At 38.2% G+C, this 27,600-nt stretch overlaps 1 protein-coding gene across 1 annotated transcript in view; it reads right to left on the bottom strand.

The window, feature by feature from the left end:
- LOC306876065 (unconventional myosin-XVI-like) overlaps positions 1 to 27,600 on the bottom strand; it is a gene marked incomplete at its 5' end in the record, with an annotated part of 160,745 nt that overhangs the window by 17,188 nt on the left and 115,957 nt on the right. Inside the window, 8 exons of the mRNA XM_079426974.1 lie at positions 727 to 812; positions 3,116 to 3,268; positions 10,046 to 11,221; positions 11,726 to 12,096; positions 14,281 to 14,527; positions 14,612 to 14,708; positions 15,875 to 15,977; positions 26,753 to 26,958. Of these exons, the coding sequence (XP_079283100.1) occupies positions 727 to 812; positions 3,116 to 3,268; positions 10,046 to 11,221; positions 11,726 to 12,096; positions 14,281 to 14,527; positions 14,612 to 14,708; positions 15,875 to 15,977; positions 26,753 to 26,958 (2,439 nt within the window). The remainder of the gene's footprint in view (positions 1 to 726; positions 813 to 3,115; positions 3,269 to 10,045; positions 11,222 to 11,725; positions 12,097 to 14,280; positions 14,528 to 14,611; positions 14,709 to 15,874; positions 15,978 to 26,752; positions 26,959 to 27,600) is intronic.

The raw sequence follows: 27,600 nt of genomic DNA, 5'->3' as shown, positions 1-27,600 counted from the left end.
TGTTCTGATTATGTAAAAGTACATATATTATTCATATATAATACAAAGATTTGCATTTATACATGTATATATTATTGAGATTTGAATTTATATATTCACATATCTAACATTAAACATTACTTACTACTACTACTACTACTATTAATATTAATAATAAAAAAAATATTTTACTACAGTAAATTTCCAAATATCACATTATAAAAAATGTATAATGGTATTACAGGCATGTTCGTGAAAATCACTCGGCTTCAATATTATATTAAAAACAAACCGGTTCTGAAAAAGTATTCTCGATTCCCATACCTTACTGTTGAGAGATTGACACAGAGACAGATAGTGTTACTGAGGTAGAAAGCTCTCAGAGAACCCTCGTTAAGTTTTAATGTTTTGTGAGGGTAACCCTGCTTTCAGGACACACAGTGAGATGCTGAGAAGCGCAGAGGGCACACAGTGATCTTTTCAGCGTGTTCCTGAGGAGGAGAACCAGGCTGGAGCACCACTCTCTCCTCTAATGCACCTCTGAATACGATCTCCAGATAAGCCTCGACTCATTTCATTTGGCAGAGTGCTGAGTCTGGGATGACATGAGACCTGCTCTCACTTTCATTACCCATGATTACATCTGCCATTTGAGGTCACTGGAGACCTTCTCCCCACGGAAGAATGGATGACAGATGCCACAAGAGAGCGTGTGCTTGTGAGTGTGGGTTTGTGCATATGCTTCACCTGAGTGTGGTGGCTGTCCATGCGCCTGTGTAACGCTGAGGTGCTGGACGCAATAGACTTTGGATGTCCCTCGTCTTCCAACGTCCCTATTGAAGGAGAAATATCCAGATGTTAAATGCAACATTCTTCATGCATGTTCTCGAATATGTTGCGCTAATGTTTTGCTCTAACTGTAATCACATAATGCGAACACTACATGGAAATTCCTGTATGTTGTTTGTCTTGTATACAATTTCAGCCTTTTTTATGATATGTTTGTTAAATTATGTGTCCATCAGATTCAGTGCTTTGACTGCATTCCAAGAATTTAAATTCTTTAATAATTAAAATTCTTTAATAAGAATTAAAATTATTTTCATTTTTAAGATAATGAAATTCTCAAAAACAAAAAAAAAATCTAAGACGTGCATAAAATTGTCACATGACCACAGCAGTTTATTTGCTGTTTGCACCTTGAGAAGATGATCACTGCATCAAAGCTCTATGTAAACAAAGATATGACAGATTTTTGGTACACAATATCTTTAGGGAGTCTAGTATTAATATATGAATTCACATATATTCAGTTTTGTTGAGTGTGGTCACAGAATGAGTAAACATCTTGATGGTCATAATACTGACCGGTGGGATACCAGTGAACTCAGGTATACAATATAAATCCAATTGCAGTTGTAAGTGAAAATTACACTAAAATGTTGCAGTGACAAAACATTGCATTTTAAATAAATGTAAGAACTAAGTTACAATCTGTTGATTGATGTTGTAATACAGGTAGCACTAATAAAAAAAAAATATGATATGTGTTACCAAAACAGGAACAATTTTGAAATATGTTGATTTGTCTTTCATCTCAGTATTCCTATCAGTGTTGTATAAGGGGTTTTTACGCATAATAGTAACCCCTAGAATGTGATCAAACAGTTTAAAATAGCTGGGCTAAGATATATAATAATTTTTATGACTGCAGAAATATGTTAATTCATTACATACATTATCCCAATTATAAAACCCAATTTTTCACACACTTTTCCAAAAAAAAAAATATATATATATATAAAAATAAAAAAATTTGGGATTAAATGGGTTAAATCCTAAAAATCGAATTATGAGAACAAGGGTATCAATTAATAAATTAAATAATTGTCATTAAAATACTAAATAATGATTAATACATACAATTATTATGATTACCATTATTAGTAATGATAATAATAAATTAATATGGGAATTTAAATGGAAAGTAAAAAACAGACCCAGTTCTGAAAACCATCACAGTCACTAAAAAACTTTGTTTTTGTTTCAGTGCCCATGTAGATATGCCTAAAACCCGTGCTACCTAATACTTTAACTCTATTCTTTTGCTGTCTTGCAAGCACTGGTATTTCCTTGGGAAATGCACATTAGTATGCACATTAGTTCATATACCATTATCCTGAAGATGCAGGCATTTAATGGCTGAGTGTATAGGTCACTGCTGGCTGTTTAAAACGTCCGCCCACTACATCCTGTCATCCCCACACACAGATATTCACCTCACTGAGGACAAAAGGCCAAGACAGTGAGTGTATGTGTTTGTGTAAGGGAGACAGAGAGACCCTGAGCCATCTGATGGCTCTTTAGGAGAGCACTTTATCAAGTCCAGTGCCTTTCACTTTAATCACGGCCTGCCTCAGTGATAGCTTCTGGGTGAACTCACTCCATCTTACCTTGTCCATTTCTCCAATCCCTTCCTCTCCACTAACTGCTCTCAATCTGCCATACTTTCCTTTTCTCTTACTCTTTCACTTTATATCCAATTTTTCCTCATGCATGTAAAGCGCTGTGCCTCTGTGGTGTATGTCACGCTCAGCTGGCCAAAGGTTATGCAGTCATTGGAGCTGTCTCTGTGGTAAACAAACCTTGGGGGAAAGCTGGGCCGGCCAATGACATGCGACTGAGCTTTGAATAATTGGTTGGATGCACATTAAGACGTGCAACGGCCAATGGCCTAATGTAACATGGGATTGTGGGGTTCGTCTCCCCTGCTCTTGATCACATTTATAAAGTCATGAACAGAAAGAGTAGTAGCCCTAATATTTTCACCTGAGTGATAATGGGTATCATCACTAATAACTGCATTCAAGTCTTATGTGGATAGAAAATGTTCTTGAGAATTGTAAATATAAATTTAATCTCATACATACACACACATATACATATATATATATATACACACAAATATCTGTGTGTGTGTATATGTATCGATTCCCAAACTTATTTTTAGTATGTGTGATCTGCATGCGTTAAAACATGCAATTGCAAATTATGTCTGGTTAACGATTGAGTTGACCAGTGTTTGGTGTGCAGTCTTCACAAGCTTCATCACCTTTAACCTCTTGTGTGCCATTACCATTAGAGATCTGGTTGCCGTTTTCAATGGGTGCAGAGTTCGAAGAGTTGGGAGAGGTGTGGTTGTTGGCGTTTTTGTCCTGTAACTGTGCTGACGGAGAGATAGGGCCTTGATCCTCTCGACCTGGCAGGTTAATGTTGGAATTTGAGAGTCCTATGGAAAAGAAATTAAGAAAAATATTCAATAAGTACACTGATTCGCATGTGTAACCTATGCTTCAGCACAACGTAAGGCCCCACAGACCATCTAACCATGACCATCAACCTGTGTGTTCCCATTTTATGACAAAAAAAGGTGAAGATGTGACATGCAAGTTAACACCTGCCACCTTGAGTCACTAACATTTCTGAAGGGGCATCTGCAGCTGCTCTGGCCAGGAATTATGGGAATGATTGAGTCTAGCAATGACGTTGATGGCAGAGAGAGCGGAAGAACGGGGGGGGGGGGGGGGGGCGTTTTAACTTTTATTCATTCTCAGGATATGAATTCTTGATATCAACAATTCAGTTTTTACTAGTTAAAATGTTAATTCTTGATATCAGGAATTAGATTTCTACTAATAACAATGTTAATTCTTGATGTCGACAATGACATCACTCGTAGAAATTGAATTCTTGATATCAGCAATTAAATTTCTACTAGTAAAAAATATTATTCTTGATATCAAGAATTTATATCATAGTAATGACAATAGGCAAGCCGTTTTGACTTTTATTCATTCGCAGGAAATTAATTCTTGATATCAACAATTCAATTTTCACTAGTTAAAATGTTACTAGTGGAAATGTAATAGCTGATATCAAGAATTAACAATGTTAATTTTTGATTATCATCATCAATGTTGAAAACAGTTGTGCTGCTTAATATTTCTGTGAAAACCATGATACATTTTTTCAGGATTCTTTGATAAATAGAAAATTTAAAAGAACAGCTATCATTTGGAATATATTATTTGTAACATTAGACTGATCACGTGACAGTAAATAAATGTATAATAAGTCATTGAATTAAAGTATTAATGTATTTAATTTATTAACATCTATAGAAATTAAAGCATTAAAAAGCAACAACGACAACAGAGAAAGATAGCTAGAAAAGATGTGCTGTCCACAATTGAAGAAATATTAAATAAAAAAACGTTAATTAATTCTGATTAAATATGAGGGCTTTATAACACCTAACCTTAAAAGGTGCAATATAGCATGCAAAAATGTTGTGTTGTGGACATGTCTTGAAATATTTCTCTTGAAGCATGACACTAACACTAACATTATGACAGATTGATGTTTGTTCACTTCACACACACAGTCGTGAACATGTACAGTAATGCGAGAAGTTATTTCCTCTGCTGACACTGAGTGTGTCCTAAGACGTGCAAACACACACACACACACATTATACTCTGGGGATTCACACACATTGCAGCGATTCACATCCGTCAGCAGAGCAGGAGACTTTGATATTTAATATTTCATAGCTACATCATCTCTCGTCCATGTAATATTTATGTGACTGGAGCTAATACCCCCTGTGCCCTTTACAATAAACTGAATCAAGACATATAGGGAAAAGAAAAGGGGAAATAAATAAGTAAATAAATAAATTATATTTATTTATTTACTTATTTATATATATAGTATCTCACAGAAGTGAGTACACCCTTCACATTTTTGCAAATATTTTATATCTTTTCATGAGACAACACTGAAGAAATTACACTTTGCTACAATGTAAAGTAGTGAGTATACAGCTTGTATAACAGTGTAAATTTGCTGTCCCTTCAAAATAACTTAAAACACAGCCATTAATGTCTAAAAACTGCTGGCCAAAAAAGTGAGTACACCCCTAAGTGAAAATGTCCAAATTGGGCCCAATTAGCCATTTTCTCTCCCATGTGTCATGTGACTCGTTAGTGTTACAAGGTCTCAGGTGTGAATGGGGAGCAGGTGTGTTAAATTTGGTGTTATCGCTCTCATTGGCTGTGTCCAAATTCAGGGTCTGCATCCTTCGGAGTACTCATTTGAAGGATGTTACGTCACAGCGCCGCGACGAAGGCTGTCCAAATTCGTAGGATCCTTCAAATGCGGCCCACAAATACGTCCTCCTTTTCCCCGAATTGGAAGGATGGATGTGGTGGATCCTTTCCCGTCCTACCTATCCCATAATTATTTTCGGCAGAGCGTAATGGCGGACGAAGCGAGCGGTAGCGGAGTGGGAGAGGAGTTTCTCTGACAAAACAAGCTAAAGTTTATGCTTCGGCTCAATGAATTTGTAGGAGAAATTAGTAGAATACTTAAAAACAAATAAAAATAGGCTATAATGGCTTACCTGGATGTGACTGTCTTGTAGTCTGATATAAAAAAACTCTCCGACAACGAGCAAAGAAAGTATTTAATTTATTTAATTGCTTTATTTCTTCCAAAAGAATTAAAATGAGAATAACTCTTTGTTTGTCCATTTTCCCGCTTCTTGCTTGGCGCTGTCACGGTTGCTAGGCGACAGGATATGAGCAACCGGTAAGGGAGGGAACTGAAAGAAGGGTAGGCTGTCCAAATTCACAAACACCGACTTCCGGGTTTTGCGGACTTCGGAGGATCCCTCCTCCTTCAACCGGGTAGGAAGGATCCTAAGGAGGATGCAGACCCTGAATTTGGACACAGCCATTCTCTCATACTGGTCACTGGAAGTTCAACATGGCACCTCATGGCAAAGAACTCTCTGAGGATCTGGAAAAAATAATTGTTGCTCTACATAAAGATGGCATAGGCTATAAGAAGATTGCCAAGACCCTGAAACTGAGCTGCAGCACGGTGGCCAAGACCATACAGCGGTTTAACAGGACAGGTTCCACTCAGAACAGACCTTGCCATGGTCGACCAAAGAAGTTGAGTGCACGTGCTCAGCATCATATCCAGAGGTTGTGTTTGGGAAATAGACGTATGAGTGCTGCCAGCATTGCTGCAGAGGTTGAAGGGGTGGGGGGTCAGCCTGTCAGTGATCAGACCATTGTAATTGCAAATTGCAATTACAAAAATGGGTACTGGGTGTACTATGGGTGAGGGTGTACTCACTTCTGTGAGATACTGCATGTACTTATATGCATTTGTGTCACACTTCAATGGTTCAGATCATCAAACAAATGTTAATATTACACAATGATTACCCGAGTAAATACATAATGCAGTTTTGAAATAATGATTTCATTTATTAAGGGAAAAAAGCTGTCCAAACCTGCCTGGCCCTATATGAAAAAGTAATTGCCCCCTAAATCTAATAACTCCTTGTGCCACCCTTTGCAGCAACAACTGCAATCAAGCATTTGTGATAACTGGCAATGAGTCTTTCACATCGCTGTGGAAGAATTTTGGCCCACTCTTCATTGCAGAATTGTTTTAATTCAGCCACATTGGAGGGTTTGAGCATGAAAGGACTGTTTAAGGTCACGCCACAGCATCTCAATTGGATTTAAGTCCGCACTTTGACTTGGCCACTACAAAACCTTAATTTTGTTTTTCTTGAGCCATTTAGAGGTGGACTTGCTGGTGTGTTTGGGATCATTGTCCTGCTGCATAACCCAAGTGCGCTTGAGCTTGAGCAAACTGATGGCCGGATATTCTCCTTCGGGATTTTCTGATCTCACGATTCCATCAATTATGGCAAGTCATCTAGGTCCTGAAGCTGCAAAGCAGCCCCAGACCATCACACTACCACCACCATGTTTGACTGCTGGTATGATGTTCTTTTTATGAAATGCTGTGTTGGTTTTACGCCAGATGTAACGGGACACGCACCTTCGAAAAAGTTCAACTTTTGTTGCATCAGTCCACAGAGTATTTGCCCAAAAGTCTTGGGGATAATCAAGATATTTTTTGGCAAATGTGAGACAAGCCTTTGTGTTCTTTTTGGTCAGCAAAGGCTTTTGCCTTGTAACTCTCCCATGTTTTTGACAAGTCTCTTTCTTATTGTTGAATCATGAACACTGACCTTAATTGAGGCAAGTGAGGCCTGCAGTTGTTTAGATGTTGTTCTGGGTTCTTTTATGACCTCCTGGATGAGTCATCATTGCGCTCTTGGAATAATTTTGTTAGGCCGGCCACTCCTGGGTAGGTTCAAGACTGTTCCAAGTTTTCTCCATTTGTGGATAATGGCTCTGACCGTGGTTCGCTGGAGTCCCAAAGCCTTAGAAATGGATTTATAACCCTTTCCAGACTGTTACATGTAAACTATTTTTTGTTTTTCATCTGTTCTTGAATTTCTTTAGATCATGGCATGATGTGTTGCTCTTTAAGCATGCTTTGCTTTGTCAGACAGGTTCTATTTAAGTGATTTCTTGATTCAACAGGTCTGGCCGTAATCAGGTTTGGGTTTGGCTAGTGAAATTTAACTCCGCTTTCTAAAATAGGGACAGGTAGGTTTGGACAGCTTTTATCACTTATTAAATGAAATCATCATTTAAAAACTGCATTTTGTATTTACTTTCATTATGTGTAATTTAAAAAAAATGTTTGATGATCTGAATCTTTTAAGTGTGACAAATATGCAAAAAAATAAATAAAAAATAAAACAACAGGAAGGTGACAAAAACCTTCACGGCACTGTACACACGCATACATATATATCTCTAGACGACATTACACATGCACCCAATAATTAAAGCTCATTGATTATGTCTCCATAACATCCCATAAAATTCTGTTACACATGAAATTAACAAACCAGACATCTCAATCATCCACAGCAATCAAAGAAGAGTCCATATTGTTAAAATGATCTTTGCTTAGATCCATATATAGTTTAAACATATCTGCTTCTGATTGATACAATTAGTCATAGTGGTTGCTAAGTTAATTGTATTGATCTTTCGTGATCTTGGCGATGCATATACATAGAATGCAGACAGCTGATTCTCGCCTCTAGATAGGAAAATAGTCAAACAGCTCAACAATGTAACCAATCAAGGACTAATATATTTAGATTAAACTTGACAGTTGCGCATTTGTGAAACAACATTGAAGTTCTCACACTTATTGTGCACATTAGCAACATAAGGGTTGGGGTCATATGGGATCCATGCTTATAAATTCATGATGGGAGTAGATAAAGCATCTTTAATGCTATGACACAGCCCTTTAATGTAAGGGCTGTGTCATAACATCACATGACTCCATGTAAATATCACCTTATCAATAAGCTATTCAGAATTTTTTCTACCTCATATTGCAGCTATTTAAATACCCTGTACAACTTTTTGCACATTCCTCTTATTACCAAGTCAACAACATACTGACCTGCACATTTATATTTATATATCTTCTATTTTATTTTTTTCTACTTTTCTTTTTCTTAATATTTGTATACTTTATAATTGCACTGTCCTTGGAGCGGACCTGACCTACATTTCACTGCTGGTTATACTCTGTATAATTGTGCATGTGACAAATAAAAATCTTGAATCTTGAATTAAAAGTTTAAGAGTAGGAGGAAAGAGAAACTGTGTTAGACACAGCATGTGAACTAAATTGGCACGCACACCCAACATCCTTCCTAAGAATGCTTTCTCGTAAAATTATCTTATTTTAGTGTGACATTTAACACTCTTATCCTTAAATGGATATGGCCATAATGTGCATTATATGTTAGTCAAATATAAAAATAAATAAAGATGCCAGAACACCATTCCAGATTATTCTGGCTCAGTTCAACCTTTGGGCCCATAGTGTAGAAGTATTAAAGGTCAGTTGTTGCATAAGGATGTTGTCTTGCCGTAAAAGTGATCCAGAACAGATGCAAAATACAGCCTAAACCTCCATCATACATAAACACTCTGCCTGCATCAGAATGGGTTTCTGAGAGAGAAGACTGAGGTTTTATGGTAAATGTCTGTTTTATCAGCACTGACCTCACTGTTTTTGACAAACACAAAGCGTGGCACTGGATGAGTCAAGAAAAAAACATACTAAACAGGATGTGCCTTTCAGCAACCACATATATGAAATGACATTAAACCAGAAGAGTGCTGGGAAAGTTTCAATAATTTGACCAGACTATTTTAATGCTCCTGCAGCAAATTAAGCATGACCATGTGTGCTGGTGAGCTTAAACTCCTTTGAGTTATGAAAATCTGACTCGCATGAGGTGGTTTTTCAGGCAATATGAAAAAAAGAATATTTCCAAAAACTGCAATGGAAATTTTTCCGCATTTACAGGTCAAACCTGGTGCAAATAAAAATCACAATCATTCTTTAAATGTACTATAACCTCAAATAAACACCTCATACGTGGCCACTCTCAAGAATAAGCGGATTTCATTGCCATTAATGCTTGGATAACCCCTTATTTACACTGCACATGTCTGCGATGCGTTATGGCTAAGGTGTGGCCACTCTAATCAATGGTGTTGGTTAAAGCCACGCTGCAGTACATTTCAGAAGTGTCCTTATTGCTTCGGAAAAGTTGCATGTCTCCTTCATTTAAAAATAATGGCTAGTGAGACGGCTGCGATATACGTAAACCTACCAACATCAAAATGTCTTATCGCGAGAAGAAAAAAAAAAAAGCATAATTTCGCAATAGTTTTTTTTATTGACCTTTATAAAATATCGTTATGTTTTGTGCAAATCTGTGAAATGCAGCTATTTACTCAGCCTCATGACTTTATAAATCTGTACGACTGACTTTCTACTGTGAAACAAAAGATTTCAGCAAAATGTAGAAACACAGTACTGACGCTCTGTGGAACTTTCAACATTGCTTTTTCTGACTGAGAGGCCTGACGTGGTTCAACACTGGCTCAACTATAGACAAAGTGCTTGAGAGACCTACTTGGTCATTCATGCATGCAATTCCTTTTGGTGCCACAAATGGCACCGTAATTACTTACAACAACTTTAGAAAATATGTACCCAAACACATGCACACACCCGCACTCACCGCTGTCACGGATCTTTCTTCCAGTGGTGGACTTGCGGAGCAGGCTGCGCCCTGAGCTGAAAAGGGTGTTGAGCTCGTCTAGAGGGCTGGTGAGGGGTCTCCCATTGGCAGGGTTGAAGAGCAGAGGCGAGGAGGAGCAGGAGTGAGCTCTGCGGGGCTCTGGCCTCGAGGTCTTGACTGGGGAGAAGGGAGGTTTGGAACTGCTTGGGGGCGGCTCTGCCAGACCATGCCCTATTTTATGGGATACTTTGTGGGAATCGGTGGTAGCCACAGAAGATGTACGGGTCAGGGCCAAGAAGTTTGGTTCAGGGGGGAAGGGGAAGTGGGATGGGGGACGGTAAGGAGGTGGAAGTGCTGCTGGAGGGGGAGGAGGGGGAGGAGGAGTCAAGGGTGGCGTGGATTTGTCTGGCATTAAGACGGAAAGACTCGGTGAGGAGTCAGCTCTTTGACGGGTATACTGTGGGGAGAGTGGGCTGCCCCCATCCTGGCTGGTGTAGTTGAGGTTGGTCTCAAACACAGGCAGCTTCTTCACCTCCAACGGCGTAAGGGGGGACTCATCTGAGGCGGGAGAGCAGGTGACAGGGGATGGAGGGAAGACTAGAAGTGGGGGACGATGTGGAAGGAGGTTGGGGAATGGAGCTGGAATATCACATGCCGTCCCATCCTTGCCCTGCTGCTTTCCTCCGAGTGTGCCAGAGTGCTCAATCAAAGTCACAGGCCTCTTGATTTCCAGCACTGGGGCAGGTAGGGTAGTGGTAATGGGATTGACAGCTTCAGGCTTGACCACTGGAGCTGACCCCACCTCATCAGGTGGGAAGTACTTCATTTCCTCGTATACCGCCTCTCCCAGTTCTGGACTGTGGGAGTCAACCAGGCTGAGGGCTCTTGAGGCCCCCACCATCTCAATATACACATCCTCCTCATCCTGGCAAGGGTAGAGGCTTAGCACAGAAGAATGGGGGCCATCCGCAGATGCTGCTCGCTGGATGAGACCCAAGCAGTGGCCGCCTCTTATCAGGCTGACAAGTTTCATGTCTGTGGGCCGTGCCGGAGAAGGTACAGAGATCTCCTCATAGGAGCCTGTCAGTTTGGTATTAGGGCTGCGTTTGGGCTTGGGGGGTGGGATCTTCTTCATGGTGCTGTAGTCATCACTGTGAGGGCGTGGTTTAGAGAGAGCTGGAGGCGTAGTGGGATAATGGATGGTTTTGGAAGGAAAAGGAAAAGCTATTTAATGGAATACCAGGAACAATTCTCAATACTGAAGTAGATTAAGACATTTAGTTCTGTGTTGCATGAAACATGTATATGGCCAAAAGTATGTGGACATATGAACGCCACACCTACATTGTTTTTACAATTAATTAATATTTAATCTATATTTATTATATTTAAACCACTGTCATTAATGTCAAGTTGGTACTTCCTAATTCTCCTTGCACTCTTCTGGAAAAGTTTTTTCACTAGATGTTGGAATAGGAATGCAAGTATTGCACCCATTATGACACAAGCGCATCAGTGAGGTTGGATCTTGATGTTGCATGATTGGGTCTGGCTCCCAAAGGTGAATCAGTGGGATTCAGGTTTAGGCTTTGTGCAGGTCAATACATCATGTATAATAGAAGAGGGTGTCCACATACTTTTGGACATGCAGGGAATGTTTGAGATCATATTTATACGTACGATCAGAAGGAGAGAGTTGGGTTTTTGGTGGGCTTCCAGATGGAGAGGCTTGACCCTCAGCAGGGATCTCTTTGGGTGCAATACTCAGTCCTCCACTCACTGCCTCGTACGATGCACTCAGACGTGTATTAGGGTCTCGTTTGGGTTTGGGAGGAGGTTGTTTTCGTGGGGAGGAGAGGCTCCCTCCATTTCCCTCCTCAGTGGAGTGTGACGCAGGCTGAAGGGCTGCTTTGATTGATGTCCCGATACTGGAGTGTACCAAGCTGTCCATAACCAGGGGTAGAGGCACAGAGCTGGAGCGGAAATGCCGGAGTGGTCTGTTCCCCCCACGGCCCGCCACATCGTTAACCCTCCCACTTTTTTCAACAGCCCTAAACAAAAGGATAATGGGATGAATAATTCAGCAATATTCAAATGGTACAACTGCTTGTGGAAATAAGATTTCCAGTGCCGTTTCTGTCATTCATCAAGACTGGTATTACCCCTGGTATCTTTCCTCCTCCCCAATCTAGCAAATCATTATTCATTCATATGTTCGTTCTTTCAATCATTCACTCACTATCAGACTAGAAGCATATGTCCTGTCTCAATGTATGATGGGTAGTGAAGGTGCTAAGCAGCTGCCATGTGTGGGAGGATCAGCCTAAACCTTCATAAAATCAATACACCAATGTCAAGCGGTCCATTCGTTTCTGAGCTAAGGTTTCATTACACTACACTAACTGGAATGGGTGTTTCCTTAACAATAAAGATAAATAAAATAAATTGCTAGGCTTGTCAATCGATTAAAAATGTAACCTTAATGATTACATGATATGCAGATCAAATTAATTCTCAAAAAGTGGTACCTCGTGGTAGTCAGGGGGCACAATGAATTGTGGTAAAACAAAATTATATACACATGCACAAAGAGCAAACCACTTTGTTTTGCACTGTTTTTTTTTTAAGTATGCATTAGTATTAAAGACTCAGAGACTACTCATTTTCATTTTTTCCTTGATACCAGTAAACGATAACAAATTAGCATTGCATTATGATTCTAAGCACTATGATATACAAAATTAAAGCCTGAAAAGATTATTTACATAGCTGATTGTTTAAGTCTAATCTGATTCCTGTAATACTCTAATGTGACATGCACACTCCTGTTTGATATTTTCCCTATAATCTGGGGATACCATCTGTTGTTCTCGCAGGAAAAGCGATGGAGTGTTGGGGTGGATGGTATTCGGGGAACAGGGGGGTGGTGAGGGGTTACAGTGACTTAAAACCCTAAGGAGATCTCAGCAACCCAGAGTGGGGGTGGGTCTTATCTCTCACTGATTAGCAGTATGGAGCTCTTCTTGGCTCACTGATTGAGTTTGCCACATCTAGATTAGCTATGAAACCCACATCACTCAATCACCTGCACCTCCCTGCACCTCCCTCATTTGTGATGCTAAAAGTGAATGTATGTGATAAATGCGTGTGCGTGTTTTGAAGAACAAGAAGCCCACCCCCTTCATAAGAGCAGATGGTCATATGCAGAATGATTGAGGCACTGCTGATGACAATGGCCACCCTAATACACCCGTGTTTATGCTTGTGTGAATAGATTCCCTTCCAATGATACTGATCAGCACTTCCTTGGCAACTGTTGCATTGCGTCAGTTGTTTATGCCTAATTTCTACATAAATCTGTCTATATAAAAAGTCCTGTGTGTTTGGATATTTTTAATAAAGCAACAAGCCACTTAATGTTCTGCGTTACTGTGATTTCACCGTAGGTTTGGGATGGTCTTATAGTGGAGTGCCTAAAACCCCGTTCACCATGACTCATGCGGCTCATTCAATCAGAATTTTTTATTTTTTTTGGTCCTTCTGGTCCTTCCTTTTTGCCTTGGGAATCAGTTTTGGGTACTGGATATCAATCGACTAGGCAAATCCGACCTTTCAGCTTGCAGACTTTTTCATATGGAGATGGTAGAACATACTGTATGTTCAATTGTTAATATCATCTACAACTAACCTGAGATCAGGCTTCCTTTTTGCTGAATTCCCACTAACATCTCAAAAAGTGCCAGTGATTCTGGCATCAGTGGCAAACTAAGGCACATTCTGTTCTCATTTTGTTTGCAAACGGAGAACAAGGAGAGCCAATAAAACCTCCCATGAATTTTTATAGGTTCCTCACACCCAAATGGAAAAGGCCCATTTTGGATATAATCAGACGCTCCAATATAATTTAGACTGTTAGAGTCTAATATAATCCTTCAAGAGGAAGTCTCATAGTAGCACTCTGATTTGAGATGCCACATTTGATTGAATTTCAGCAGGCAAGACAAGATTTCTTGTAAGAGATCCTCTATGGGACACCAATATGAATATGACTATTTCCCTGATATGTATTTTATTTTAATAACTAATTAAACAATAGAGACATGAGCACTCAACTTCTGAGAACCTTGTTACCCTAGAAATAGCTGATTTTAATAATTAAGAATAATTTTAAATTGAGATGTGTGTATTGTAAAAAGAGATTACTAACAATCCATGGTTAGTTAAAAAAGTAACACCTCTTGGGCGAGTCTTCTTCTTTGCCCACAGGTTCTGGTCTCTCGCCCAGCGGTGGAGCACTGATGTGACCCCGGAGGCGGTCGTTCTCTCGTGCGATATCTGCTGCGTTTTGGATGACCAAGCTGTCGTAAGCACGCATACCCAAGTCCTCTGCTCCCTGCAGGAACCGTTGGATGTTACACTGCTCCTGCTGCCGAGACGTGAGCCTGCGACGCGCACATTGTCTGGCCAACCAGCCACGCACCACTGAATCACACACACACACACACACACGATTAAGTAAAAATATGAGCCTGTCTCATACCACACAATCTCTGCCGATCACTTTACCTTTCTGACAGACAATAATCTTCCTGTGCAGTTGATGGCAGCGGTCATTAAGGTGATCGGCCTGCCAGTATCTTAAGAAAACCTTACTGTTCCCCATCTGAGCAAGAGAAGAAAAGTGGAAGAGAGATAGGTAATAACATTAACTCTCCAAAACCTAGTTTGCTGCCTACTACCTATATACACAGGAAAAAAGATTTTTGCTGCTAGTTCAGTTTACTTGAAATCAGCTAAAGCAACACAATTGCTGAACATTTGATCACAACTTAATTTCGTACAGCCCACTTAAATGTCAAATTAAAGTTTACTTAATCCACTTTTGAATCGTTATTGCATTGACTGAAACTGCATAGACAGATTTTTAGATGCTTTACATAGGACTGAATTGGGTAGAAAATAATAAAATTAAGTGTTATTTTATGAATTTTTGCATAAAAGGAAAGACCCGTTTGTGTTTAATGTTCAGTTACTTGGGACATTTTTGTTTTTGTGGAGATTGTGGTTAGATTGTATGATGGTTATATGAAGATTATGGTGTTGGTGGGTTCATTCAATGAACGTTACTGTTAATGTCAGTACTGTGGCAAGTAAACATTTATGATTAATATTACAATAAATTAAAAGAAAATGTATTCAATTTGTTCATTTTACTTAACCGAGTTAAAATGCATTTTACTTAATTCCATGTATGACCTTTACCTAAAATCTTTTCTTTAGCAGAAACATGAAAAAGAAAAATTGAGTAAATTAGATTCTCTTTTTTATAGTTTAGACAAATGACTGCTAAGAGAGTATCATAATTGATAAATAACCTAATAACCAATAACAGTACATCACATGAGTCTCAACTTACAATTGAGTTCAACAGAGTTTGATAATAGCATGATGCTAAACTAAACACAACGCACACATACTGCATATGTTGTATAAAACAGTACATCTTTAAACTCAATCTTTGCTTAGCAGTATTAAAAGGAATATGAGATTAATATTAAGATCAAGAATCAAAATCGCTCAACTGCCACCTTGGATTTTAATGATATTGTCAATACATCCTAGAACTGCTTTCTCTGCAAAGGCTAGATGTGATGATGGTATAGAATTTGGAAAAATATAAGGTATCTCAAAACACAATTATGTCGCCTACCTTAGACTACGGTGCCTTAAAATCCAGTCTCTGTAATCCATGCTCACTAGTTTTGGAACAGAGCATCCGTCACCTATGAACATTTCCCTAAAGCTCTGTAGACGTCTTAGGTAACTCACCTGCCAGCCCTGGAGTTTACAATGCTGCAGAATGTGGCGGCACTTCTCCTCTGCGGATGCTTTCTTCCTGTCGGTGAGAATGGTATCCACCAGCTCTCTGTATCTGCACCACAAACCCACAGAACATCATTGTCACCCACATACTCAACTGCAGAGGAACTCTATGAGCCCATTACTGCTGCGATATAGCATGATGGCCACTAATGCCTGTACGGGAATGCTGTCTGCATGAACCATAAGGACTACCCCTTTCCTGTTGGCCTTGTTTAACAGGGCTGTGATTTTCAAATGCAATAACCATCTAGGACTTCTTAATTGGTCATTCAGCTTCACTCCCTCAGTGGGAAAACCCACAGAGAGATGCAATTCAAGGGTCAAAGGGTTTCAGAGTCTGGAAGACTTCTCAGCATCTGCTGCGGTGGCTGTTGGCAAGACAACCATTCACAGAGAAAGGTCAAACTTGGAGAGCTTTGCTGCATTGTTCTGGAGTAGAGGGACCAAGCATCTGTGGCACGAGAGGGTAAGCTGTAGACACACCCCTCGAACACGTGTGTGTGTGTTTGTGCATTTGGATTATGCGTTATGGACATCTGGGGCAAGGGAATGGTGTTTAATAATCAACGAGACTATAGGAATTCACAAAGGAAGAACTCAAGCATGCGGGATCCATGCTAATTGCATCTAAAAAAAAACAAAAAAAAAAACAATTGCTTTTCTATCTTGAATTCAATCTGTTGCTTTTCAATATTAGGTTCAGTAAGTGAATGTGCATTTTCAGATCATAAAAAAAATACAAATAAATCAAGGTCTATATAATAATGAAAGCCTATACAATTACTCCACACAAGCTCTACTCAAGGTTATCCATTTTCTCATTTGATGAAATCTTGCTCTAAATTGGTCTCAGTTTATGCTTCATTGTACAGTTCTTTCAATATGGAATTTTTATATAATGAACTTCCAGACAAAGGATGTTAAATAAATTCCAATTGCATACAATTGCAAGAGTGATGCATTAGTACGATGATACGATTGCTTTCAATTTGATATGGATTAAACATCTGAGAGGAGAGAGTGATATTACTAATTGAGTCTTACTATATCCCAGTATTGATGATAACTGTTTAAAAATGAAATACTGATATGTTAATATGATACATATGATAAAGCATAAATAATCCAGTGCAATTTATATATGGTTGAAACAACATAGTAGTTGGATCATATTTACTGTTGCAGGTGAAGTCCATTCATTTCAATAGGAATCGGTGTAAATTTGGAGTTTCGTGCAGGGGGCGAAAAAGTTCCCTATGCAGATTTCGCTCATGTTCAAATCGATCATGCAAATTTTAGTGCTGACAAACACAAAACTGCTTGGTTTGAAAGCTACTTCTGTGTGAGCAGTGATTTATTCATTGCTACAGTATTGATAATGGAACCTTTTTTCTGCTAAAAGTTTTGCCTAAATTTTATGAATGTTACCACATCGACTGCCACCCGTCATGAAAAATAAAAAGATGACGATGACTGCTGCACAAAAATCATGTTGTCAGAAATGGAAGATGAAAACGAGACTCCCTCCCCCCAAAATTCTATAGATATATCATTACTGTGAATTCTTTTAGACATCATGATAATCATGTTCTGAAAAGCATGTGATATGTGACACATTTTTAATATTTTTAAATTTCACAGCAAATCTTTTGTTGTCCCATGTATGCATTTACACATCTCATTCCCAAAACATTCTGCATTTTTGATGTCACTTTCCAATAATACTTCACAAAACTGATCTTTTGTTCTGCCTGCCTATTAACACAATTAAACATGTGGTGAATACTTTCTCATACGCAGCTGCATTATGGACCATTAAAGTGTCATGCCCGTAATTCGTGATGTAAGAAATCTTAATGCGAGGGTGAAAATTGACATCCTGACTAACAAAAATGAATAAATTATTTACACAATACCCTCACCGTTTCCACCGAGCACACAGCTCACATACTTTGGTCAAGTGCCACATGGTGAACAGATGGGAGGGTGGGATTGTAGGGATGTAGTGTATTGGGGGGCTTCTCCATGCTCTCAGTCAAACACTTGCTTAAGTCTTAAGCCAAATTAACTCAGCGTCTCCCTTTCGATGTGATTTACAGCAGCCTGGTGCTTCTGAACTTCCCCTAACCCTTCTTCAATGACCAAGACCCACGGCTTCCCACAGGAGTCATCGACCATGAAGGGAGCCAGGGGAAACCAAAGACCTCTTGCATATGAATATGAAAATTATCGATGCCCTCACAGTTTGTAGGGCCTTTGGGGATTGAGTCACATGAACTCAACAGGGTCGACTGCCTGGCAGTTAAGCTCTGAATTGGGATTATGGGAGGGGGGAGATCTAGCTCAATATTCACAGCAAATAGCCACAATAAATCAGCGACAATGACAACAGACCATCATCTCTTATTCTGAGCATCATTATGGCGATAAGAACCGCTGACGGCATTTTTGCTGCCAGGAAAAAAAACAGGGACTCGTGTATGAGCATGTATATTAATGCATAAATCAAATTTCTATACCTCTCAAAGTACCGGAGCTGAGCATACTAAGAAAAAAAAACGAAGAAAAAAACCCGCAAAAGGTACAGAGAGAGCCTTATGTAAATCAGTGTATTATTGCAGGGTTTCCTGTTCCCAGCTGTTATCCATTAAAGCCTCTCACTAGGTGAAAAAAATAAAATAAAATAAATATCACAAAAGTGTTTGTGTAAAAAAAATAAACCAGATGAAATGAATAAGTCAGAGCCAGTTGGTGGTTAATGTTATGAGGATCTTTTCAGATTGAGAAGAAATTTTGCACATGCAAGCTGCAATATGATTCTCAAGCCAACTTAATAAGTTTAAGATGAATTTCAGTAAGTTGGCTTTCTCAAGCCAACTTAATGATAATAACAATAACTAGATAGTAAAGTTTGTTGGCTTGAAAAAGCCTAGCCAGAAAGTTTGTAAAAGTTTTAAAAGCTTGAAGTTTGCAGGTTTTCAGTTTGAAGTAGTTTGGAATACATAAAATAGTTTTAAAGATTAAAGTTTGAATGTTTGAATGAATGAATGAATGATGCATTTATATAGCGCATTTATTGTGTATTGCCGTACACCCAAAGCGCTTTACAATCATGTGGGGGGGGGTCTGTGTTCAGATAGACTGTATTGTTTAAAGGCAATACAGTCTATCTGAAGAACAGACACAGAAAAATAGATCGCTAGGGTACCTGGGATGGCTTCTAGGGTGTTTCTAGGTTACCTGGGGTAGTTGCTAGGGTGTTGCTATGCGGTTGCTAGGGTCCTTGGGGTGGTTACTAGGGTGTTGCTATGCGGTTACTAAGGTACCCGGGGTGGTTGCTAGGTGTGTGCTATGGTACCCGAGGTGGTTGCTAAGGTGTTGCTAGGCAGTTGCTATGGTACTCAGGGTGGTTGCTATGGTGTTGCTAGGGTACTTGGGGTGGTTGCCAAGATACTCAGGGTGGTTGCTAGGGTGTTGCTGGCGTACTTGGGGTGGTTGCTGGGGTGGTGCTATGGTACCTGGGGTGGTTGCTAAGGTGTTGCTATGCGGTTGCTAGGGTACTCAGGGTAGTTGCTATGCAGTTGCTAAGGTAATATTAGGGTGTTGCTAGGTGGTTGCTATGGTACCCTGGTAGGTTGCTAAGGTGTTACTAGCATGTTTTAGCATGATTAGCAAAGTTACCAGCATGTCTTTAGCATGATTAGCAAGTTACTAGCATGTTGCTAGCATGATTAGCAAGTTACTAGCATGTTGCTAGCATGATTAGCAAGTTACTAGCATGTTTCTATTTTATCCAGCTAAAACCAGCAAAGACCAGCCTGACCTGCTAAAAATTGGCCAAAACCACTTTAAAAACAGTTGATTCAATAAAAATAAAAAAACAGCTAAAAATCAGCTAAGACAAGCCTGCCCTGCTAAAGGGTGGCCAAAACTACTTGAAAACCAGTTGATTCAGTAAAAAAACTGCTAAAATAATAAAATAATTTCACAATATTATTATAGAATATTTTCTATTTTGATCAAACAAATGCACCCTCGGCAAGCATAAGAGTTCTGACTTCTTTCAAAATCACTTTTGCTGTGATCTTTTGCCTTTTTACTGACCTCAAACTTTAAAATTTTAGAAACATTGAGAAAATTTCTTGTAAAATAAATTACTAGATAACAATTTTTTTCACCAATAATATTTATAATTATAATATTATTATAATTTTTTTTTTTACAACTAATGGCTATTTTTAGACGTTTAAGTTGCTTAAAAAAAAAATCTAAATGATGTCACTGCAAACCCTGTGTGCATTTCTTTCTTCTTTGGAAAACAATAGATAATTTTGGACAATATTTTTTTCTTCGTCCCCTTAGTCATCGGGTCATCCAGTGTAATTTTGGATCCCGCTGCCTTGGACAAACATTTACGAAAAATCTTTTGTTCCTAAAAATAAAGAAAATCATACAGGTTTGAACACAAATGAAAAGTCATGAGGATGAGCAACTGGTGACAGAATGTTAATTTTGGGGTAAACTATCCCTTTAAGAACATGGTAATGAATACTTCAATCCCTCACTGCCTCATTTTGATTCACATCAAATTAAACCGTCTACTCTGACTCAGATCCACGCATTTGTTTCCGAGTCTGTGTGTGCTGTGGTGTGTGATACGCTGAGGATGCTGCATTGCGTTTATAGGTGGATGAGTAGATTGTCCTGAGGTTTCATCTTAACCGTGATAAATAATCCTGTCATATTCATTAGTGCTGGGCCAGAGACTACCACACACCTCAGGCTACACACCCCAATTCATTCATAAAGACCATGAGGACAGAGAAGAAAAATACTGTACTCAAAGGATCAAATCATCCAAGAACTTCTCGATCTCACGTCACATGTAAAAACTAACATCCATTCAAAAATATAATAACTTTCCCTTCACCCTCACACATGCTCATGAATGGCTTGATGGAGGCGCTGGAGGTTGTGAATGGGCTCTTTGTGACTCGCAGCCTCTTTTCTGCCTCGGGAAGTCAAGGCGTCTTTGGAAGAGACGTGCTGGATGGAGGGTACACATGACTCCACATCATAAACAAACACAAAGCTGCATTTATCCAAGGCTTCACTTCTTTATTTACCCACAAGTCAACAGAAAATCGACACACACGTGCACTCGGACAAAGACTGGCACATGGTGCAACAAAAGGGGAAATTGTTTGTAGCGATCCGTGCGTTGTTTGCTCTGGGCAGTGCAAACAGAAATGTGTGAATGCCCGAGAGGTGGTAAATATGTCAGATATGAATAATATAAAATTGTATGATTTTTTTTTTTCTATCTACATAAAATAGCATAATTAAATGAACTATATATATATATATATATATATATATATATATATATATATATATATATATATATATATATATATATATATATATATTAGTTCATTTAATTATTAAATTATTAATTAAATTATATATATATATTCTCTTTTACTATATACATACAATAAAATAAAACAATACCATTTTTTTAATAAATGTTTTTGATAATTTTTTTTTTAAATAAATGTTATCAACTATTTATCAATGAACACTGAAAACATATCACGTTTCCACAAAACTATTAAGCAGCACAACTGTTTTCAACATTGATAATAAGAAATGTTTTTTGAGCATCAAATCAGCATGAATGATTTCTGACAGATCACATGACACTGAAAAGCACCCGTAGAAAACAGTGTGTAAAACATTAATTATTTTAAATAATTTCCCAAACTTTAAAACATTAATGAGATAAATAACTTGGAAATGTTTGACAGAAACATCTCATTTAAGATTGATTATTGTAAAAAAAAAAAAAAAAATAGAAAGTAATAATAACAATATTTTTGGATTTTCTTTAAGGTAATGTACAATAATCTGTCTAATAACAAGGTTGATTTCAGTGATAATTTTATGCATGCATGTTTGAGATGCTAAAAAATCTAAATGAAAAACAGATACAGATAATTTTGGACAATGTTTTTTTTTTTTCTCCTCCATATATTCATTGAGTCATCCAGTGTAATTTTGGACCTCCCTGTCTCGGACAGACATTGACAAATACAACCTTCTTCAAAAAAAATCTTAGATTAAATCTTTTACAGAATTTGTTCTCACATAAATCATTTTTTAAAGACACACACACACAAAAATCTTTTTTTGAATCTTGCAACAATGTCTGTTGAAATGGCTGTTTCTTTGATAGACAGATGGCTTCAGATTTGGGCTTGTTTTTGAGGCAGTGAATCAAGTATCAACACTGACATTTTTACAAATATAACGTGACAGGGGCATGAATAAGCAGAAACAATCAGATTGCGTGTTATGTGTTACACATATTTAAGATATAGACAAACATCAGCAAATAAGACTCAAAAACACAAACAGGGTTCTACAGCTCTTGCCCCCCCCCCACACAAAGACATATACAAACAGCTTGAAAGTCATAAAGCAAACACACACACACAGAATGCTGACAGAGCATCCCCCACGAAAGGCCAAGAAAATTGACCTACGTTTCAGACAACCTCCAGCTCCAAAAGCCCAAAATTTCCATCACAATCGTCTGGCCTTCGTCTGCCTGCATCCCATCGGCAGCCTCTCACCCTGTCTGGCCCGCTGTAGCATTATTGTGATGCTAACACACACACACGTATACACTCACACAAAAACAAACCGCACCACGTCACCCATGCGCTCACAGAAAAACACAGCACATCACGGGAATGTGAGAATGGATCGACTCAAATAATGGGAAAGCATATGTCTCACACAGACCATTTGCTGCAAAAGAGAAAAGTTTCACTTTATGCAAATGAGCAGGTGACATGTGACTACGATGACATATTGCTCTTCTAAAAGGCTCTCAAAAATAGCAATGTCATGCCTATCAGAAGACTATCTGCTTCATTTCATGTAGTCAAAACAATATTTACAATCATGGGAGAATCTGAGCTATTTTATCCCCAGTCTAAACACAAATGTCTGGGTCATTTAATCCAGAGTCAACACGAGCTGCTGTCTGGGAGCTAAAATGTTCTGAGGATAAAGTGTCCGTGGTCCTTCTCTCCTTCTCTCTCATAGGCTCTCTCTTTCTGAAAGATTCATGATGTTTACAGCCAGGTAGTGGAAACTTACAGTGTCATGTGACCAGCAGCGTCCCGATTCATTATCGCACAGGAATGTTACCGTAATCCTTTTATCCTTTACTGAGCGAGAGAGAAAGAGCAGTGTGAGATCTAATGAAAGCACACTGAATTATGCTGGTCAGAAAAACAGTGGAGAAGGAGATTGGAAAATCAGACACTTAAGTAATCTAAAATGATAAAACCGTGAGGAAGACACTCAGGAGAAAAGAGACAGCGATGAGGAAAAGCTCAAGGGGCAAGTGATTTTCCATTCCACTGCACTACTTTTCCATTGTTTTTCCATGTAAACATGGGCTAGACGGATGCGTTTCAACTTTGGGCTCGGATCTCATGTTTAACGCATGACACCAGGTTATATAAATGCACAGATTAGACATGCCGGTATTCGGTATTGTTATCGTGGGCACATCAAAATACTATGAATAATTACAAATTTTTTTGAATGCATTTTAAGAATACTTTTCCCATCAACTGCTAACAATACACAACACCACTGTATGCATGCGCACTCTGATGTAAACAAGCACGGATGAGAAGTGCATGGCTGAACGTGTGCGAGACGCTCTGGATGAAAGCACACTTGCACTCTCTGACAGCAGATGGCGCTGAACAGCAGAAATACAGCTGTTACCCCGGAAACCCAGTAAACAAAGCACTTTCTAAAATGTTTATTTAAATAGCCATTCAGATTTTTGTATTCACTATGGTGCTCATCACAGCGCCAAATACTTAAATATTAAGACTTAACTGGCTATTTATTTTCAAAATTATTTACATCATACATCGTCATATGCCTAGAACAGATCTTTGCCTAGCAAATTCTTTATGAAGTTATATTATTATTATTATGTTTTAATGAATATTGTATTGTAGTTTCACTGTAAAATAAAAAAAAGAGAATATTTAAGAAAAATATATAAAACAATAGCAATACTACTACTACTAATAATAATAATTACTATTGCTATTATGAATTATAATAATATATTACATATTTTTTAAAATAAATATTGTACAGTAATTTCACTGTAAAATAAAACTGACTTTGATATGTCCTCCCTAAACTTCCTGTTTCCATAGAAAATACATAAACACTGGAAAAACTTACTAAAACTGAAAATTAAGCCCGATTCGGACGGTAATTGTTTCTCAGGGGGACGTAAGTGATTTTCACCATATACAGGAGATAGTTGGTGATTTAATAGCCGCCTGAATCCAGGACATCTGTGTTTTTCTCTCACCACCCCCGTAAAAATCCCCAGTCGAATTACCTACTGTTTTTTTTGACAAACACCAAGGTTGTGTAGTGATTTAATTGCCGTCCGAATCCACATCTCCGAGTTTACGAGAAGAAATCGATTCAAAATTCAGCGTTTAAACCCTTTTTGAACACTCCCAGACACCGTACGGTAACTGTTGTACTTCGGTGTAATTTGCATACACATTTATTTCTAAAATGCTGGAAAGTATTTAAAAGAACAATACTTAATAACTGCTCCACCGCAGCAACTGGGAGCAGAAAGAGAAGAAAAGCACATAAACATTCGAAATGAGTCTTTAATATGGCAAAAGCAGGTATGCAATACAATTTTAAAATGTGTATTATAAACAGATATCGCGTATAATTATATACAACTATAGCGCGTATTTTCCTATAAACAGATTTAAACAAATCAAATAATAAATAGGATTATACACTATTATTATTCCAAGCATATATTATAATACATTTGACATTTTACATAAGTATTTTTTAAATACATTTTCCACAATAATAAGAATACATTGGTAAATAAAATGTATTTTATTTACAGCAGACAATCATGTGACTGGCCATGTGAGCAGCACGTTCCTCGCAGGATCACAGAACTCACTCGCTGTCTGAATCCATGAGTCTTAATCACGGAGTTGATGTAAATTTATTTTTACAGACGTCCATATGAGAAACAATTACCGCCCGAATTGGACTTTAGATGCATTCAAATTAAATTGAAATGTTTCCATAAAATAACTGTTTCTGAAAATAAGTAAAGCGACACTGAAAACTGATGTAAATTTGAAAACTAAAAAAACAAAAAGACAAAAAAAACTAATAAACCCTTCTGTGAACTATGTAAAGTTTTTAAGGATGACAGAGGAATGAAATGAGAGAAAAAGCATCAAAGATGGAGTGGGAAATTTACGAGCCTCTCCAGCCCTAAAATAAAGTCTGGTTTGTGCAAAGAGCGGGAACAGCCTATTCTATGGGTGTCAGTATGACATGAAGATGAGGCACTGTGTTCCCGAGGAAGACGAAGCCAGAGTCACACTGAACCCTTGCTTGACAGAAGGAACAGCCTGCTCCTCTTTCATTTTTGCTAGCACTTTTATCATCTTCTGAAAAAGCACGGGGAAGATTTCATGAAATTACAATCTGCTCCCTTTTTCAATCCGATTTCCAATCTTTCTCTTTGACGCTTTATCCCATTTCTCTCTCTTCCAGTCATGTGAAGTTGAGCTGAGATCAGGATGACCCATCTGAGAGCACTTCATCCTCTCCAAAACTGCCCCATTATCACCCCATCAGAAAAATGGCCAGTCAAAAAAAACAGTTCCCACTGAGGCCTACAAGCATTAATCATGGCGTGAATCCAGTGTCACACCCTAGACGCTGCCCTCAGCACACACACGGTATTATACTTTCTGCCTAACCTCAGCTGAACTGAAAGTCCATCTCAAGCATATAGCGCAGACAGCTCGATTCAGGCAGACACATATCAGCGTCTGTGAAAGTGCACTAACGATATATTTCCAGCAGGAATGCCGCTTTACCTCATTTGACCTGGTGGCAGAAATGGATTGGAAAAACCTCTTGTGCCGAGCGTATAGAAACATAACTATATGTCCACAGAAATAGAGTTTAACAGACGTCTTGACCTCAGTTAGTATCCACGTAATATATATGGTTCTCATGGGAAACATACTAGAATATGCACTGCATGATTTAAAAACAGACAACAGGAAAAGCAAAACATGCTACATTTTCAACACATTAAATTGACCTAACATTAAGTAAATAAATATATAAATATTATTATTGATTATTCTGCTGAGCACTAATTATGTCAAAAATATGATATTCTATTGTAGTTTGATTGAATTGATTAGTTTATTTTTGATAAAAATACAATAAAACTATAATATTGTTAAATATTATTAATTATTATTCATATTTAAATAATTTAAATCATCATACTCCAGTCTTCAGTGTCACATGGTCCATCAGAAATCACTCTAATATGCTAATTTGGTGCTCAAGAAACATTTCTTATGTTGAAGAGATATATATATATATATATATATATATTGTGGAACCCATAATTTTTCCAGGATGCTTTGATGAAAAGAAAGTTCAAAAGAACAGCATTTATGTAATCTTTTGTAACATTATAAATGTCTTTACTGTCACTTTTAATTAATTTAATTCACTCTTGTTGAATAAAAATATAAATGTCTTTAAAATTAAATTTATATATAATATATTTTAGAATATTGGGTTTAACACATGTAAAAGTTCTTATTTAAACTATTTGAACCCTATCTTACTGTGAAAAGTGTTTTTTTAAATCACATCAATGCCCAGTTGAAGAGCTGAGGATCTCACCTGCTCAGGAAGCTGGTGAAAGACAGGCGGACCGGGTATCCATACCGGATCATGCGGACCATCTCCAGAACCCCCACGTACTGGAGCTGTGAGGACACGTGGAAGCTGTCGAACACGTCAGGCTTTCCGGCGTTGTTGGGCCTGACGCACTGAACAAAGTGAGGCGTACACGCTTGCAGCTTACTGGTGATCTCACACAGAGAGTTCTGGAACAAGAGAGAGTGGCAGGAAAAGACAGGTAAGCCTGTTGTTTATGTAATGTTACATTCAGATTTATCTCAATGACACCTATTTGCTTCCATTTTTGTAGCAACATGAGTCATGGTACATCCTCCTCTCACCATCTGTCACCACTTACAAGAAAGCCCAGACAGAACCTTTCTGTTTGTGCAATATCTGCACTAAAAACCTGTACACCGGATTTAAAGAAACAGTTCAGTCAAAAAATAACATTTTGATTTCAAATCATTTAAACACTGTCATGTTGTCAAAGTCAAACTGGTATGACTTTTGAAGAGAGGAGATATGTTGAAATTAACAAGCAACTCTTTTCCATATAATGTAAGTGAATGGGGACTGGAGTGGTTAAAATATAAGAAAGCATAATGAAAGTACCATACAAGTTGTGAATGTGACTAGCATCTTAAGATTTTTTTTTTTTTTTTTTTTTACTGACGCTTTTATCCAAAGCGACTTACAATTGCTATATATGTCAGAGGTCGCACGCCTCTGGAGCAACTAGGAGTTAAGTGTCTTGCTCAGGGACACATTGGTGTCTCACAGTGGATTCGAACCCGGGTCTCTCACACCAAAGGCATGTGTCTTATCCACTGCGCCATCACCGCCAT

This window comes from Barbus barbus, assembly GCF_936440315.1.
Source record: "Barbus barbus genome assembly, chromosome: 10".
Classification (NCBI taxonomy): Eukaryota; Metazoa; Chordata; class Actinopteri; order Cypriniformes; family Cyprinidae; genus Barbus; species Barbus barbus.
The sequence above is the reverse complement of the archived record's forward strand: the minus strand, read 5'-3'. Positions and strand labels throughout refer to the sequence as shown.